The sequence below is a fragment of the Carcharodon carcharias genome, chromosome 12, assembly GCF_017639515.1.
Source record: "Carcharodon carcharias isolate sCarCar2 chromosome 12, sCarCar2.pri, whole genome shotgun sequence".
In the NCBI taxonomy this organism is placed as follows: Eukaryota; Metazoa; Chordata; class Chondrichthyes; order Lamniformes; family Lamnidae; genus Carcharodon; species Carcharodon carcharias.
The window spans coordinates 78,359,318-78,378,371 of NC_054478.1; the positions used below are offsets into that span (position 1 = coordinate 78,359,318).

The window sequence follows — 19,054 nt, forward strand, 5'->3', positions numbered from 1 at the left end:
TACTTTAAATTAATAATTTTAAGATCAGTGAACATAGCCTGAATGAGCCTTTGAGGAACTGCAAACCAGATGGAATTTGTATTTGTAGATTTCTTGTGCCGAATTTGTAGCCTATAAACAAGGCGTTAGTGGAATGAAAATTGCAAAAACAACAAAAAAAACCTACCACTAAAGACTTACCTGTTGTGATTTCCAGGCAGAACTCAATTTGGACGACCAGCATTCCTGCTGGAAACAGAGGGGAGAGGAACAAAAAGGAATCAGCTATCATTATTAGGACATTATTCATTCTTTCATGAGATGTGAGCAGCACTGGCAGGGTCAACATTTATTACTTAGTTGTCCTTGAGAAGCCTTTTTGAATAGTTACTATCTGTATGGTGAAGGAACTCCCACAGTGCTGTTAGGGAGTTCCAGGATTTGGCTCAACAATGATGAATATATGTCAGCATAGTGTGTGAGTAGGAGGAAAACTTGAAGTTGGTGGTTTTTCCATGTACCCTCTGCACTTGCCCTTCTAGATGGTTGATGTTGTGGGTTTGGGAGGGGCTGTCATGGAAGTCTTGGTGAGTTACTGCCGGCACAGTATGTCATTGTGAAGGTAGTGACTGTTCAACATGGTGATACGGGTATCGACTGTTTTGTATACTGGTTGCGTGGCCTAACTTCTCTGGAGGGATTGTAGTCTGACCCAGGTAATTACTTCAAATTGGTTTATTAACACTATATATAGGATAGGTTACAGAGTGAGTATGTCTGTCATGTTCCATCCTCTCTCCCGAGTGTCTAGCACATGACTAGTGATGTGACAGTTACATCATGATCAACATCACATTATCATAACTATTCAATTAAACTCATTATACTATATCTCCCCCCAAGTATACTATCAACTTCTTCAATAACGATATAAAACTTTTTTAAACTATTTACATTGCATTTTTGTAACTGCCATTTACTTCCTACTCTTCACCAACCCCCCCCAGTGAGGGATTAAATCTCCCACAGTGTTCTGGGCTCTCTGGGAAGACATCCTGGAGACATGCAGGTATTACTCTGGCCCGTAGAGGACATCATGATCAGCAAAATGGAACAGCAGCTTTCCAGGGCTGCGGGTAATCAGAATGTAAATGCCAGGACTGCAGAACTGTAAGGATTGTGGAATCTTTTCAAAGAAAGATTGATCCTAAAGAGAAGACTGAAGGGCATTAACACCTAAACTCTCTTGAACATAAGAAGAGAAATTGAGACACGCTCAGGAATCTTCTGCTCCCTCATAACAACTGGGGAAAGACCTGAAAATACAAAAGATCTTCAATTTCAATTAAGATTTTCACAGCCATATTATTCACTGCTGCATTAAGAATTAAATGGATTGAAGATCTGAGATCCAAGTGAATCTAGACAACGAGAAGAACAACAAAATTCCTGTGGGCATTGCAGGAAATGAAGAAGAAATGGTTTCCCAATTATATTTTGGAAATGATATTCACTTTCTGTAGGCTGTGGTAACATTGACACACTTTCCTCAGTGCGAGGCTGCTCCACTGTTGGCAATGGAAAGACTTTGAGGATAAGTAGATAAGATAACACTATTTTCAACAATGGGATGAATTTATAAAACAATATGAAGATGAAATTCCTATGCAGGACTCCTCGATTGTAGAAGCTCTGAAGATTTGGCTTCAGCTTCTGTGCTGAATGGCAGCTTTAGTGGGAAGAGGTTTTTCAGATGAGGCTGAAGGGTGGGGGTCAATCTACTTTCACCCAAGCCAATAGGCTCTACCAACACTCTGGCAATGTGATCCTTGAAAGACTCAAGCATTTCATTCTCCCTAGACAACTCTTCATGTTCAGCCAGCGATATACAAGGCATTGCGTTGGTGGGTTCAATAGGACAAAGATCGGGATGTTGCTCTGTTGCAGCAAACACAGCTGTCTCCTCAAAAAAGAAACTAGAGATTTCATATGCCTTGGCTGTAGATTTGAATAGCATACCAACCTCTAAGACCTCAGCTTCCAATGGATCACTTGTACTACAACAGCTTCTTTCTCATTACATTCCCTGGAAAGAATCGACCCCAGTCCAAGAGGTCTTCTTGTGGATGGCTATTCTGCAGTGCCTGTGCCCGCACCCTCCAGCCTGGCTTCAGAATGAACGGAGAGATCCACAATCTCACTATCTGCTCGAGGTTTAGTGGATGGTGTCTCTGTGATGGAGAGTGAATTACTGCTCAATGAATAAACCTCACCTCACTTATGCCGTAGGATGATAATACACTGGCTCTACAAATGACTTCGGAAATTCTTCCTTGAAAGACACCCAGTTGTCCAGTTGTAGGTTGTCATCTGCTTTCTCCAGAATGTACCAGTAGTATACTGACATCTCCAATCATTAAGGATATGTGATGATTGTAAACAACATAGAGGGAGCCAATGATCTGTTGCGTCTTGTAGGGAAGAGTGTTAATTAGCCAACCTTTTATTGGAAGGTTTGTGCCACTTGACCTTGCAATTTAATGTCTGATGGATAGAGTTGTTGACTGGAGACAGTCCAGATGATCAGTTAGGATTGTAACACCAGCTCCAGTGTCAATTTTGAAGTCAGTGTCAAAGTCTTTAACTTCCAACTAACCAATGGTCTTGATCAAGACTATTTACTTCCCCTAGAAACTCCATAATTTTGTCTCTGTCATTATTTCCAATTTCTTGGATGGTGTGCATTTCATAAATATTTTCCTGTCTTCTTCCTCTATTCAAGTTGTTGGACTTACAGAAGTGCTTGAAGTGTCCAGTCTTCCCACACTGGAAATGCCTTGCGTCCCTTGTTGGGCAATTTTGGCATCTGTGCTGTTTCTTTATACCTCAGCGTAAGCATCTCAAGAAGGCTGGTGTGGGGTTTCCTGCCCTTTCGCCTGATTTGGCAGACCTTTGAATGGGTGGGGGTCCTGCCCTTGGGCCACTCAGCTAACAGAGTCATCTAAGCCATGACAAATTTAGCCTGATTTATGTCTCTGAGTTCAGCCTGCCTCGTGTACTTGATCAAGAGTGAGGTCATCTTTGGTCTGTAAAAAATCTGAGAGCCTTTCATCACGGACTCGAATGACAATGCGGTCGCGAATAAGTTCAATTCTCAATGCACTGTATCCGTAAGACCTAGCTGGGTGATATAGGTCAGTAAGAAATAATTCAACAGATTCCCTTGGTTTTTGGGATCTTTGATTAAACTGCACTCACTCAATCATGATGTTTCGTTTTGGGCTAAAATATGTGTTGAAGGCTTTAGGACAGCCTCAAAATCTGCAGAGGTCTCTTTCACACCCTGTCTCAAGAGAACATCGTTGGCAACCGGTCCAACTGCGTAAACAAATGAACTGACCTGGTGCGTCTGCTCTTTAGCTTGGACGCCCAATGCTACACGATACCGGAGGAAATGTTTCTTCTATAACTTCTGCTTTTGGCCTCTGTGTGGGTGCTCTAGACTTTTGAACAGGCGGGGTAGGGGCAATGATTGGTCACTGGGTACGGACATCATGACTGCTTTCCAGTTTGCCTCCTTAAGAACGTTTGTAGATTCTCACTTCTGCCAGGTTTTCTTGCACTTTCTTGCCATGGTGTCTCATCAATGGCACCAACCCTTCATTAGATTGGTGTCACCACCACTGTTACCATGTTTTGTATACTGGTTGCGTGGCCTATCTTATCTGGAGAGACTGTAGTCTGACCCAAGTAGTTACTTCAAACTGATTTATTAACACTATGTACAAGATAGGTTATAGAGTAGGTTTGTCACTCATGAGTACATGCTGTTCCATCCTCTCTCCCGAGTGTCTAGCACATGACTGCTGATATCAAGGTTACATCATGATTTACATTACTGTTCTATTAACCCATTATACTACATTGATGGTGTTGAACTTGTTGAGTATTGATGGAGCTGCATTCATTTAAGTGATAAGTATTTAATCTTATTTGTGCCTTATAGAGGGTGGAAAGGACACCATTCTTACACTATTTTCATCTTAACTCAAGTTACAACAGCTACTTCTTCAATCTCCTCATAGTTAAAGGACTAATAGAATATTGACCTTTATCTCAGGAGGACAGAAATATAAAAGAGTGCAAGTTATGTCACAGGTGTGTTATGTCCTGTGGTTCCCAGACGTTTGAAATAATCACATCTGTTTTACAGTGATAAAGGAACTGACATTGAATGTATTTCTCAGATCTCACCATGTGCTGTGGAATGATACATTACTGGTTGGGTACTTTATAGGCTATAGTGAACACAAGAATTAGGAGCAGGAGTAGGCCATTCGGACCTCAAGCGTGCTCTGCCATTTGTTAAACTCATGGCTGATCTGATTGTGGCCACAGCTTCAATGACTGCCTCCATAATATTTGACTCCCTTGTCAAGCAAAAATCTATCTAACTCATCCTTGAATATATTCAATGATCCAGCCTCCACTGCTCTCTGGGGAAGTAAATTCCAAAGACCAACAATCCTCTGAAATAAAAATTCTCCTCATCGCAGTATTAAATGGGAAACCCCTTATTTTTAAACTGTGTCCCCTAGTTCTAGACTTCCCCACAAGGGGAAACATCCTCTCAGAATCCACCCTGTCAAGTCCCCTTAGGATCTTATGTACTTCAAAAAGATCATGTTTCATTCTTCTAAATTCCAACCTGCTCAACCTCTCCTCTTAAGATGACCCCTTCATCAGGAATCAGTTGAGTGAACATTCTCTGAATTGCTTCTAATGCAATTATATCCTTTCTTAAGTAAGGAGACCAAAACTGTACACAGTACTCCAAATGTGATCTAAGGCCTTGTACAGCTGTAGCAACATTTCCCTACATTAATACTTGGTTCCCCTTGCAATAAATGTCAACATCTATTTGCCTTCTTGATCACTTGCTGTACCTGCATACAAACATTTTGTGATTCATGTACCAGGACACCCAGATCCCTCTGTAATCTCTCTCCATTTGAATATTATACTGCTCTTTTATTCTTTCTCCCAAAATGGACAAGTTCATATTTTCCCACATTATACTCAATCTGCCAATTTTTTGCTCACTCACAACCTATTTATATCCCTTTTTAGGTTATTTATGACCTCTTCACAATTTAATTTCCTACCTATTTTTCTGTCATCAGCAAACTTAGCTACCATACAATCGGTCCCTCCATCCAAGTCATTGATATAAGTTGTAAATAGTGAAGTAGTGAGTGATATAGTTCCTAACTCTTCGAATAATATAACAACATTACAAGGGAGTTATGGAGCTATCTGAAGTACTGCATTCAGTTCTGGGTACAGGACCGGAGAAAGGCTTTATTGGCGTTAGAGTGAGTGAAGCGTAGGTTTACCAGAATGATACCAGGGCCAACAGGGTTAAATTATAAGGAGAGTTTGCATAGGTTAGGCTTTGATTCCTTTGAATATAGAAGATTAACAGGTAACTTACTTGAAATAATTAAAGTACAGTTCAGGAGATGGCCATTTTCAGCACTACTTAAATGGATACTTGCTCTCGGATAAAACGCTGCAAAGGTTTGAGAGATATTTTGCTGGTATTAGACATGGTTTGTGGCCATTTAGATGATTTCAGAAGATGTACCAGAGTCAAAATAATTTTTCTTCGAGGTCTCTTGTTGAGATTTTAATTTTCAGGGGGCTACTTTTTCCATTCAGACTAACTCCTTTATTAGGTAATGCAGTCATGTAGTAAGATCACCTCCTGAATTTGAGTTGATTTATTTTTTAGGATTTTTTCTTTTGATAAATAAGATAGCACAAATACCAAAGACTGTGTATATATGTGTATGTATAGTTTGTATTATACAATATTATTATAATTAAATCATTCATTCCTCATGCACTTGTAAGCAGATTCAATAGAAACCGTCAAAAGGGTATGGGATAAATATTTTTGAAGGAGAAAACATTTACAGAAAAGATGTAATGAAAAGAGCAGGGGACTAGAACTAATTGGATAACACCTTCTGTACTGTAGAATTTTATGAAATAGTTATATCTGGTCCAATTTATTTATTTTTTTAAAAGCTCATGACTTACAAAGTGCAATCAGTTCCAAGGTCTTTTTCAGCCTTGTAACATTACCTCTGATCAACTTTTACCTTTGGCTATGTCAGTGAGGTTCAGACAAGAAGTGTAGGAGCACATCTTTACAAATTAACTTTAATGGCAGGACATCAGTCTTCTATAAAATCAACAACATTCCACACAACTTTTTTCATCATAAAGGGTGTCTTGGACCAGGTTCTAACAGCAAGGCGGCTCTAGAAGTGCCTCGTGTGTGACCAGAGGGTTGGTTAACGATTGTTGTTTTTATTTTAAATTGTACTACCCACAGATAAGGAGCGTCACAGACTGATCACAGTGGCAGATCTGGACAAAGTCTCTGTCTAAGGCCATATCCCACTCCATCAAACACTCCTGGGATAATTAACAATTATCACTTTGTTAAAAGTGTACATATGCTGTTAAGTATGAGCCCTAACTTTCTCCGGCAGGTTTAATGAACATTAACTGTGTAAATGCAACAGATTTTTTCAAATATTGCATAAGTTAAGGGCCAGCTCTCACTTTTGCAAGGCACAAATGGACCTCAAAGTTATGGCGATCCGGAACTCATGGTGTATCTTGTCTTCACCTGAACATGCTGGATAATTTACATATTAATAACAGTGTGCATTGTGAACACACCAATTTCTCCCATCAAGATTTAGGCCTCAGTATAACAGTATATAGTGTTAGGTGTATGTTTATAAAATAAGAAATTGCTCTAATCTGGGAAAAAAGATGACTGCAGACAACTTGCCAAAGATTCTGGAGACTGTAACCAGCAAAGAAGTTTGAACTGTTTCATTGCAGCAGTTAAACCACTTACCTAAATGAAGAAATGATAGAGATTTTATGAACAGTAGTTACAGACTTACCCCTGAAAGTCTACCTTATGCCAGAAGTTAACCTTTGCAATTGCATAATATATATTGGTTTATGATCCTCATAGAGACTGATGACCTTTAAAAAGATATTTGAATATTCAAAGACTGACTGGAAGGATCACACAACAAGATTTCAAGTTTTAAGACTATTACTGTAACAAACTAAAAGCGACACTATTTCAGTAGGCAACTTATACTCTAAACTACAGAAAAGTTTCTCCACTTAACTCTTAAAATTACTAAAAATCCCCTCCATAGTTATACTTTGCTCAGTCCCTTAAGTGGACACTTCATTCTCCAGCAACCAGTCCAAAGCTATTCTTACCTCCCGATGGCTTACTTCCTTTTTCTTTTTCCAACCAGGTAATGTCTAATCCTTGAACTGACTTTCATAGTGAGGGTTAGCCTGGGGATTCCTCCCTCTAGCCTAAGCTAGGCAAATCTTCCAGCCTCATTTAAATCCTCACAAACTTCATTTCTTCAATCCGAGCATGCACTCCCACTCACATTCTGCATGTGGAATAACAGACAGAGGCTGCCTCTATTTCTCTGCTCTTACTCTCTCTCTCTCTCTCATGCTCTCTCACTCTCATGTGCTCTCTCTTGCTCTTTCCCTTGTTCTTTGTCAGATTCTTGCAGACTGACTTTTTGCTTGTGAGGTTCAGATATTTTAATAAACCCTGTAAGCTGATACTGCAATGGCTTGCTATGGACCCTTCCCCTCTCAAAGCCCGTCTCATGTGAATCATATGGGTCTTGTATCCAGGTAGAAATGCTAATTAGCTATTCTTTAGAACCCCAACTCCATGTTACCTTTGAAATTAAATAGACAATTTAAAGTATAACCATTTATAAACCTGACATCCATAACACTTCCCTAAGAGACTTGGAGACTAACAGTATATCCATGGTCAGCACAGCTGGTCTAGTCATTGTTTATAGATGTGAGTATCTTGCACCTTCTTCCCAGTCAATCAATATGGACCTCACTGTCCATATAAATCATAAGAAATAGGAGCAGGAGTAGACCTATCGGCTTATCGAGCCTGCTGCGCCATTCAATAAGATGAAGGCAGTTCAGAATGTGGCCTTAACTACACTTTCCTGCCTGCCCTCCATAACTCTCAACTCCCTTGTCAATCAAAAATCTTTCTAATTTAGCCTTGAATATATTCAATGACCCAGTCTCCACTGTTCTCTGTGGAAGAGAATGACTAAAGACCCTCTGAAAGAAGAAATTCCTCATCTCTGCCTTAAATGGGGACCCTTTATTTTTAAACCGTGCCCCCTAGTTCTAGATTCCCCCACAGGAAGAAACATCCTCTAAACATCTACCCTGTCAAGCCCTTTCAGGATCTTTGTATGTTTCAATAATATCACCTATCATTCTTCTAAATTCCAATGAGTATTAGCCCAACTTGCTCAACCTTTCCTCATAAGACCATAAGACATAGGAGCAGAAGTAGGCTACTCGGCCCACCAAGTCTGCCCTGCCATTCAATAAGATCATGGCTGATTTGATAATCCTTAAACCCACTTTCCTACCTTTTCCCCATAACCCTTGATTCCCTTACTGATTAAAAATCTGTCTATCTCAGCCTTGAATATACTTAAAGACAACCCTTTCATTCCCGGAATCACCCTAATGAACCTTCTCTGTACTGCTTCCAATGCTAGTATATCCTTCCTTAAGTAATGAGACCAAAACTGTACACAGTATTCCTAATGCCCTGTACAACTGTAGCAAGACTTCCCTACTTTGATACTCCATCCCAATTGCAATAAAGGCCAACATTCCATTTGCTTTCCTAATTACTTGCTGTACATGCATGCTGACCTTTTGAGATTCATGTACAAGTACACCCAGATCCCTCTGCACAGTAGCATTCTGCAGTCTCTCTCCATTTAAATAACATTCTACTTTTCCATTCTTCATGCCAAAGTGGACAACTTCACAATTTTTCATATTATGCTCTATCTGCCAAAGTTTTTCCCACTTACCTAGTCTATCCATAGCATTTTGCAGACTCTTTGTATCCTCTTCACGACTTGTTTTCCTACATTTTTTTTGTATCATCAGCAAATTTGGCTGCAAAATAGTCTGTCTCTTCATCCAAGTCATTGATATAGATTGTAAATAGTTGAGGCACCACTACTGATTCCTGTGGCACTCCACTAGTTACAGTTTGCCAACCTGAAAATAACCCATTTATCCCAACTTTCTGTTTCCTGTTAGTTAGCTAACCCTCTAAACATGCTAATATATCACCCCCAACATCATGAGCTCTTATCTTCTGCAACCTTTTATGTGGCATCTTACCAAATGCTTTTTGGAAATCAAAATACATCTACTGATTCCCCTTTATCCACCCTGCTTGTTGCACCTTCAAAGAATTCTAATAAATTTGTCAAACGCGATTTCCCAACCCAGGCTTGTTGTCAAGCAGGATTTGGAACAGGTCACATGATCCTTTTTACTACTGCATTTTACCCTAAATTAAAGAAACAGTCCCAAAATATATCTATCTTATAAACCTCATATTGGTATCAATTGGAAGTTGAATGTAATTATGCTATGCTGCAAAGGGATGGCGATATTGAAAAATCAAGTATATTTTTGTTCTTCTAAATAGTTAGATTTTATTAATTCATGCTTAATCATCTTTTTTATCTTATTAACTGTAAATGCTGATACCAAAGTTTATTATAATTTACATTGTTAAATAAAACAGTTATCAGTGGCAGTGGGGGATATTGATGAAGGTGTGGTTACTGAGACCCTGCAGAACCTGTCCTCCGATTGGCAGGAGCACTCTATATTCATCATGGAAATAACCTCCTCTGAGAGTGTCCACAATCTTGGGGCTTACATTCAGATGCAGTTTTCCCGTTCTCCCTGTATAGCAGTGAACTGCACAGGAATCACCATGGAAAGCTTACTTCTGAAGATGCGGGAAAAAGCTTTTTACTGGGATTTAAATGTTAAAACCTTTAAACCTTGTCAGATTTTTATGTTTTTGAAGGTGAGCTCAATTTAAATGCTACTTCAGCTCATATCACATGGCTTTCCAGCTGATGATCAAAATTTGGCTTGGTCTTTTATTTAAAGTTGATCTATGTTGGAATGGAGTCCCATACATGGTCATCTGTCATCTATCAGGCAGCTTTCCGACAACTCCTTCAGTGGAGCTGGTACCAAACAGTACTGGTTTCATCCTTTCCTTTCCACAATACAAGTAATGCTGAGATGGTGGACCTGATGCTTAGGCAAGTCCTGGAGAGAACACTCCAGCTTTGTGATTTACGTTGGCACAAAACAGTATTAGGAAATATAGATAGTTTAAGTAGATTTATTTGTATTTGTGGATATTAGGAATTAGTTTTAGCTTTAAAGTTTAAGTTTGATTGTATTTCTGTATATGTGTGTTAAGAAAGGGTCAAATTGAGTTTTAGTTTCACTTTAAAAGGTGCCTGCATTTCTAATGAGAGTTTTACAACTGTTGCAGCTAAGTTAAACAAACAAGAGTAGAGAAACTTAGCAACAGGGGTCCGGAGAGGCAGGACCCCCAAAGACACACACACAAGAAGCTAGAAACAGCAGCTTGATATGGAAGCAGTTTGAGTTCAGTTGTTTTGACAACAGCTGCCAAGAGAGACTGGAGATAGATAGCCAGTCTCAATCTAAAGAAAAGACCCTAAAATTCAGGGGAGTGGAACAGGAGAAAGTCCTAAGAAGACCTTCTAGTCAAAAGGGAAGGACAGGAACTTGGAAAAGGTCCTGTTAAGTGAAGTTAAGAGTGAGGAGCAGAAAGAAAGGCTCCAAGCTTCAGATTTAAAGAGAACTAAGCTGCAGAAAGCAGATTTAAAGTGAAAACAGCTTGCAAGAGGCCAGAAGGTCCATAGAGACGGCTGAAGGTCTGTAACACTTTGCTATAGGCGTTTGAAACAGTGGTGTACTGTTGATAGCTGAGTCAGTGAGAGAGAATACATGGAAGACAGCTTGACTGCATGTTGTGACCCGGGGAGAGGAATATTTAAAGGAGAGTTTGAAACCCAGGAGGTGAACCCCTGTGGAAGGTGTCTGAGAGAAAGCATTGGTTTGGGTAAAGATTCTGAGGCAAGTTCTTGGAAAGAGGAGATCGGAAACCCTTGTGTGAAAGACAGAGTTCAGTGAGACTGGTTGGCTCACGGTGTGACAGCGTCTGGGGGGAGTTGATGAGAGATCCATTGCATCTGGTTGAGGTGGCATCTGTCACTTGGTTGCCAATTGGGTTACATGGACTGTGTACTTACAGTGGACATTAAAGTATAAGATAGCGTTTGTAACTTGTGCTATCCTTACAAATCTGTATATATCTGTTAAGGTATAGTTGTGGGTGGAGAAGTATTGTAATATTGTTTATCTTTTCTTATTTAGTAAATGTTTTATATTTCTGTTAAAAAAATCATTAGCTGACCCCGGTGACTCTGTTCAGTAGCCCCTCTCCACATATCTAAACAAACAAATAAAAGTTAAGATCTATCAAGCTGGGTTCCACCCTGGGATCAGGCTTGTCCAGTGGTAACCTCAGCTGGGGATCATAACAATGGGAAAAAACAGTTACTGGTTATAAGCTTTCACTCGATTGGCATAGAGCATGAGTGCTAGGGCTTAATTCCTTTGGTGGGAGTGATCATCGCCCTCATTGGATAGCTACTACCCGCCTCAAGCTGGGCAGTCCCCAGTCAGTTAGGTGCTGTCCCGCCACGGCCTGCATGGATGCTTGGAACGTAAAGAGTCATCTCTCAACAGGCAGGTTGCTAATCTATGCATCAGACAAGACAAACTCAACAAAGAAGACACCAGTATTTTGCAACACAAGCTGGTACATAAGGACCATTTTTCCTGGCCTTACCGATGACCTTCTGCAGGTTGTTGATGCGTGCAGGTCAACTGTGATCTACAAAGAACTTACAAGGCTCAATGTAGACATTGCCGCCCTTCAAGAAGTTGGGCTGGTTCAAAATGGATCCCTTAAAGAGAAACACTACATGTTCTTCTGGCAGGGGAATACACAAGAGGTAACGTGTATATGGAGTGGGTTTCCCAGTTAAAAAAAATATTACTAATAATGATTGAACCCCTTCCTTCCTCACCCTCTCCCTGCTCAGATGGCTCAGAGAGAGTTATTACATTTCACTTGTCAACAAGCGAGGGGCCAGTTAACCTCATGTGCACCTACCCCGACACTTACCTCCACCCCAGGTATTAAGGATCAATTCTTTAAGGCACATGACACTACCATCAGCAGAATTTATAGCATTGAGGACGGTACCTTCGAGTCTTCAGTGCAAGGGTGGGTACCCGACTACACAGCTTGGCCAATGTGCATGGGGCACCGGGGAATCGACAAAATGAACAAGAATGGACAGTGGCTGCTGGAGCTATGTTATGTTATCATGGATTCTGTGATGAACAACTACTTCCAAACTAAGCCATGCCACAAGGTGTCCTGGAGACATCCGAGATCTTGCCACTGACACCAGCTGGATCTCATCATCACCATATGTACCACCCTCAGAGTCCTCATCACTCAAAGCTATCACAACACTGACTGTGACACTGACCACTTCCTGGTGTTTAGCAAGGCCAGGCTTCAGCCAAGAAAACTATACCACTCCAAGAAAGGTCATCCTTGGATTAACTCTTGCTGTACCACTTACCCAGAAAGGACCCAGGAGTTCCTCAACATCCTCGATTGGGCTCTTTCGGACAAGAACACCCAAGGCCAGAGTGTAGTGTCAAAGTGGGATCATCTGCACAACACCACCTATAACTCTGCACTCAATACGTACATGTAAAAAGATCAGAGGAAAAATGAGGCTCATTGGATTGAAATGGAGCCAGTTATTACAGCCAAGAGGAGAGCCCCCATGAACTACAAGCAGGTCCCTAGGAAACAAAATCTTCTCAGAACTGCCGGAATCAAATCTCAGCAGACTGCTTGGCACTGTACCAATTAATACTGGTTGAAACGCTGCAACATCATACAATCTGCTGCTGATTGCAGGGATGCTAGAGGAACGTATGAAAAAATCAAGAAAGCAACAGACTTGGCAGCAACCAAGTCAACTTCCTTGAAGGCAAAGACAGGGATAATCATCAATGAACCTAGGAAACAGATGCAAAAGGTGGGTGGAGTGCTATCTTGAACTATACGCACCGGAGAACATTGTCCCTGAAGAAGCTATCAGTGCCTTTCCAAACTTTCCTGTTATTGAGGAACTGGACAGTGAGCCTACCATAGTAGAGCTCAACAAGGCCATTGACTGTCTTGCCAGTGGTAAAGCTCCAGGAAACTATGGCATTTCACCTGGAATCATCAAAAGTGGAAAACCAGTACTGCTACAGCATCTCCATGAACTTTTGTGTTTCTGCTGGAAGAAGAGATTAGTGCCTCAAGATGTGTGTGATGCAAAATAGACACCCTGTGCAAAACAAAGGGAATCACAGTGACTGCAACAATTCCAGAGGCATCTCCTGGTTAAGTATTGTGGGGAAGGTCTTTGCTTGCGTTGCTCTGACCAGACTGCAGACCCTGGCATCCCACGTCTACCATTGCGTCCGGATGCCTGAAAACCATCTCCCTCAGCAGGTTCTCTTCTCCCAGCTCTCCATTGGCCAAAGCGCAAAGGGCAGCCAAAGGAAAAGGTATAAGGATACACTAAAGGTCACCCTAAAGCACAGAGGCATTAACACCACTGACTGGGAAGAGAATGCTTCCGATCACTTAGCATGGCACCACCTCGTCCATCAAGGCGCAAGCCACTTCGAGGCTCAGTGACTCGACAGCGACGTGGAACAGCTTTCCATGAGAATCTGCAGTTTCATCAATTACAATGGAGCATCATCAGAGGCTTTCACAATCAGCAGGGGTAAAGCAGGGCTGCGTCTTGGTGCCAACTCTCTTCTCTCCATGCTGCTATTGCATGCTTTTGGCAACTCAAATCAGGGTGTTTATCTGAATGCCAGAGCCGGTCACAAGGTGTTCAACTTGGCAAGACTGCATCAAGACCAAAGTGCAGAATGTCCTAGTTTGTGAGCTGTTGCTTGCTGGTGATGCTGCACTGGCATCCCATGCTGAAATTCACTTGCAACGCCTTGTAGATCGGTTCTCCCAGCTTGGACTGACAATCAGCATCTGGAAGACCAAAGTTACGGACTAGACCATAGAGACTCCATCTTCCATCAACATTGACAACCTCGCTATGGAGATCTCGACAACTTCACATATCTTGGATAAACAATTACCAGCAAACTGTCTCTTGATGCTGAAATCAGCAACAGCATTGCCAAGGCCACAGCTGTAATGTCAAAGTTGAGAAGTTGAGTATGGGCCAATTGCAAACTAACTGAAAATACAAAGTTCTATGTCTACCAGGCTTGTGTCCTCAACAACCTCCTTTACAGTAGTGAGGCATGGACAACATATGCAAGCCAAGAAAAGTGGCTGAACAGCTTCTGCTTCCGCTGCCTCAGAGGGCACATTCTGGCAAGACAAAAGTGCTGAATATGGAAATACACCAGTGTGCAGGGATCCCCAGCATGTTTGCCCTCTTGAGTCAGGAGCGACTCTGTTGGCTGGGTTGTGGGATGACAATCGTCTACCCAAAGACATGCTCTATGGTGAACTTGCTATTGGCATGAGACCAACAGGTCACTCAAGTCTGCGATACAAGGATGTCTGCAAGTGAGACTTCAAGTTGGCTGGGATTAGAGTCAATGACTAGGAAGTCCTCACTGCTGACTGCAGTACCTGGGGACAGGGTCAGGAAGGGCGTAGAAAAATAGAGGACAGAAGAAATGACCAGATGGTGAAAAAGAGAGCCTGCTGGAAGGAAAAAACATCAGGCAACCTTGGGCCAATGCTTTTCATCTGTGCCAGCTGCAGAAGGCACTGCCACCCATGAATCAGCCTCTAAAGCCATAACAGACAATGTTCAATGTAGAAATACCATATAATCTGGGTGCAGACCTTCATCTCCTGAGATGGACGGATGCAAGTCTATAATATTGGACAACTCAAGACCTCCAAGATATCATATACAAAACCACAGATATAAAAAGTAAAGTGTGGTCTTTTCCACTAAAACTTTAAAGTGTTTGATAAAATTCCTCACAAGAGGCATGACTAAAATGATAGCTTGCAGGATTAAATTAGTATTTGGATCACTGATGGGAGACCGAAGGTGTTAATCAATGGTAATTATTATAATTATGCAATTTTGAATAGTGTTGTCCTGCTGTTTATATCTACTACATATGCATTGTAGGTAGAATATCTTCAGTTCAGAACATCAATGAGTGTGTGCCAAGGTGTCATAAGGAGAGCGATCTTGAGAAAGTGGATGGTAAGTTGCACTTGATACTGAGAAGTATATGGTAATGCATATCTGCTAAATTACAGAATAAGTTCTAAATTGTTAAATAAGATGTAACACTAAAACTGATTTTAGGTGATCATAAAATTAGAAAACACAAGTTAAGTGCCAATTAATGAGTAACACGTTGAATTGTCAATTCAAGCTACCCAGTGCAATGTAATTCACTGATTTTGGATCATGTCTGAATTTTCAAAAATAGCTATATTCCAGATCTAGTAGACTAGGAGGGGTTAGAAGTATAGTCTTCACCACTTATACCATCCACACTACTCACAGGCAGCCGTCTATAATAAGCAAATAAAAGGAAGTCATGCATATATATGGCGCCTTTTACAACCGCAGGATGGATCCAAATGCTTTAAAGCCAATGAAGCATTTTGTGAAGTGTGATCACTGTCGTGATGTAGAAGATACTGCAGCCAATTTGTGCACAGCACAAGCAGCGATGCCTTAATGACCAACTAATCTGTTTCGGTGCTGTTGTTCAAGGTATAAATATTTGAACAGGACCCATTACTAGAATAGGGTCACCATTTGACCTCAGAGCCAATCACGTAGGTGTAACTTAAAACAGATTAAACGATCCAGCTATTTTGGGCAGTTCAATAAGTTTTTTGCACATTGTCAATTTCCTGTACTTAACAACTTACACACTGTTGAGGAACATAGGCATCTATATCCTCTGACCACTACTTTAGTCACTTGTCAAACAAATTTGTTCAGGAAATAAGGTATGACTAAGGTGATCATATTTCCCTGTGTTGAATAAGGGCCACCTGGTAAAATTACTTGTATTCAAGCGAGTTCAATGGCAATCAATCAGAATATGTTCCACAAACAAATTAAGATCATGTGGTAGTATTTGTTTTAAGTTCGTCCCTCCCTTTCCCCTGATTTTCTTCTATTTTTGAGATGCCTTATGTGTCTTTTACCATGTAGACAGATACAAAATACTCGTTCAAAGCCTCTACCATTTCCTTGTTTCCCATTATTAATTCCCCTGTCTCATCCTCTAAAGGACCAACATTTCATTTACTTACTATCTTCCTTTTTATATACTTGTAGAAGTTCTTACTGCCTATTTTCGTATTTCTTGCTAGTTTACTTTCATATTCTAAATTTTCCCTCTTTATTCATTTTTTAGTCATCCTTTGTTGGTTTCTAAAATTTTCCTAATCTTCTGGCCTACCACTAATCTTTACAGCATTATTTTCCTTTTCTTCAATTAGATGCCATCCTTAACTTCCTTTAGTTAGCGACTGATTGGTGCATCCTTCTCATAGGGTTTTTCTTTATTTTCAAATAATATAACAATATCTACCCTATGTGTACCCTTCATTTTCGGGAATAGTAGCCATTGGGTGTTATGAAATACAATTGACATCAGGAGGCAGAAAATATGGGACAATTTGCTACTTTTTAAGTAAAAGTTGGGACACCTGCAATAGGACTTAAATATGGGACTGTTCTTTTAAAACAGGATGTATGGTCATCCCAGGCATGACCTATTTCATAGAAATCCATACTGGTTCTCTCTGATTAGCTGAAAATTTTCAAAGTGTTCAGTGGCTAATAATAGACTCTAGCAATTTCCCAGCAACAGATGTTAGACCAGTTGGTCTATGATTGTCTGGTGTTCCTTTATCACCTTTCTTAAATAGCAGAGTGTGATGCCTAGTTTTCCAATCTAAAGGAAGAGTTCCTGAAACGAGAGAACTTCGGAAGAGTCCAGTTAGGTGTAAATATTGCAGTTGCTCTATTTCCTTTAAAACCGTCTTGTCCTGGGGATTGGACATTCTTTTATGCCTTATTCTCTTCCTTACTGTTATTTTGCTTAGGTTCATTTAGTTGAGTTTCTGTCTCTAATTCAATATTAGTTTCCTTGGAATATGCTGATTGCAATAGTATTTACAATAGAGGAAGCTATGTAATTATTCAGCATGTCCAACATTTCCTCATTTTCATTGACAATATCACTATTATCAGTTTCCAAGAGGCCCATATCACTCCTCACCATCCCTTTTTCCTATATAATTGATTTTGTTGATTTTGAAACCCTTGTTTCTTTTAATATTCCCTTTTTGTAGCTATTGCTATCTCTTTTGTCAACCGTTGCTGTTCCTTATATCTTTTCCCCTGTCACCAGGATATGTGTTCCTTTGGTATTTTTATATGCTTTTTATTTTAGCTTTATATTTTCTCTTACCTCTTTAGTTGTCCATGGCAAATAGAGTGCTTGTGCCTTATGGGTATAAATTGGTGTGTATCCCATTATATTATGTTTTTAACATCTCCCACTAATCTCCTGTTGTTTTATCCATTAATATATTTGCCTAGTTTACTGTAGACAGTCTCTATCCCATTTCATTGAAGTCAGCCTTACTTAAATCTAGAATTTTAGTAGATTTTGTGTTTCTCTCTTCCTAACACTACGCTACATTGAACTTGATCATATTATGATCGCTAAATAATGTATCATTAAGCTGTTAACTAAATTTGGCTCGTTACTCATTACTATATCTAATATGGCCCCCCACCTTGTTGGTTCTAGGATATAGTGTTACAGAAAATTATCCAAGACTCACTCAAAAATTCGCTACCTTTTTAACTACTCCTGTTCCTATTTCTTATGTTCTTATGGTCATATGCTAGCCTGCTTATTCCAATCTGTATGAAAGTTAAAATCACTCTTTAGAACCACTCTGCCTTTGCTGTGTGCTTCTCTAATCTCTGTCTTTATACCACTTCACGGCTGTTAACAGGTGGCCTATACAAACTCCCCTGAAGTACTAAATCCTTTTTTATTCCTTAATTCTACCTATATAGTGCCTCACAATACTCTCTTATCTGCACAATGTTCATTTTTTATGCACTGGAGATTTCTGTGGCAAATTATTTCGTGTTAAAGATGTACGGTTGCAGAAACAAAGATATGGGGATTAAAATAACTTTTAAAAAAATCATTGGAATCTTATGCATTACAAAATATATTTGCCGCTGGGAGCACATATCCTGAAATTACTTGAACTGGCAATAAGATGTGTGAAGTTGACTGAACATACATTTGAGTTTTAAGCTTATTTGGTTTAAACTGTATATATTCTGCTCCTGGCCTCACGTATAAGACACTGATGTTCAGTTCTTATAGAATGAATTGGAGATTGGTTTTACCATCCATCACTTATAGCAGGTACTTAGCTTTTATGAATATTTTTATGACATAATTGATATTTTGGGAATTTCAGCACTGACTTATGACAAACCCAGTGACTCTGGTGAATTACATTTTCCAAATTTGGTGGACCTTCGACAAGTTACAGTACTTCCAAAAGCGGAATGGCAAAGAATCCAGGATGATCTGAATGGCATAAATAGAGAGGCAGAATTTTTACATGCCCAAAATGAAGAAAGAGTAGCCTTGCATTTAAAATCTAAAGAAGTGACTAAACACTGGACGAACACCATTGCAGTAAGCACATTTCAAATATCCTCCACCTTTTTTCTATTATTATACAACATTTTATCACTTTATTGTTTGCTTGTATTTATCCATCAGTTAAAGTAGAAAAAAAACAAGTACTTATATTCTCAGAATGTTACTGTGCTTATAGTGCTGTAGCACTGCATTTTTACTGTGTTCCAAAGTATAGTTG

At 40.0% G+C, this 19,054-nt stretch overlaps 1 protein-coding gene across 3 annotated transcripts in view; it reads left to right on the top strand.

Annotated features, from left to right (window-relative positions):
* Positions 1-19,054, top strand: part of ccdc173 (coiled-coil domain containing 173) — a 69,657-nt gene that overhangs the window by 605 nt on the left and 49,998 nt on the right. For 2 of the 3 annotated variants that reach the window (XM_041200409.1, XM_041200408.1), the window contains exon 2: positions 15,291-15,368. In XM_041200409.1, coding sequence (XP_041056343.1) covers positions 15,318-15,368 — 51 coding nt within the window. In that variant the 5' untranslated portion in view covers positions 15,291-15,317. Of the gene's footprint in view, positions 1-15,290; positions 15,369-18,646; positions 18,871-19,054 lie in introns of all 3 variants that reach the window. The other variant, XM_041200407.1, reaches the window with a different exon arrangement.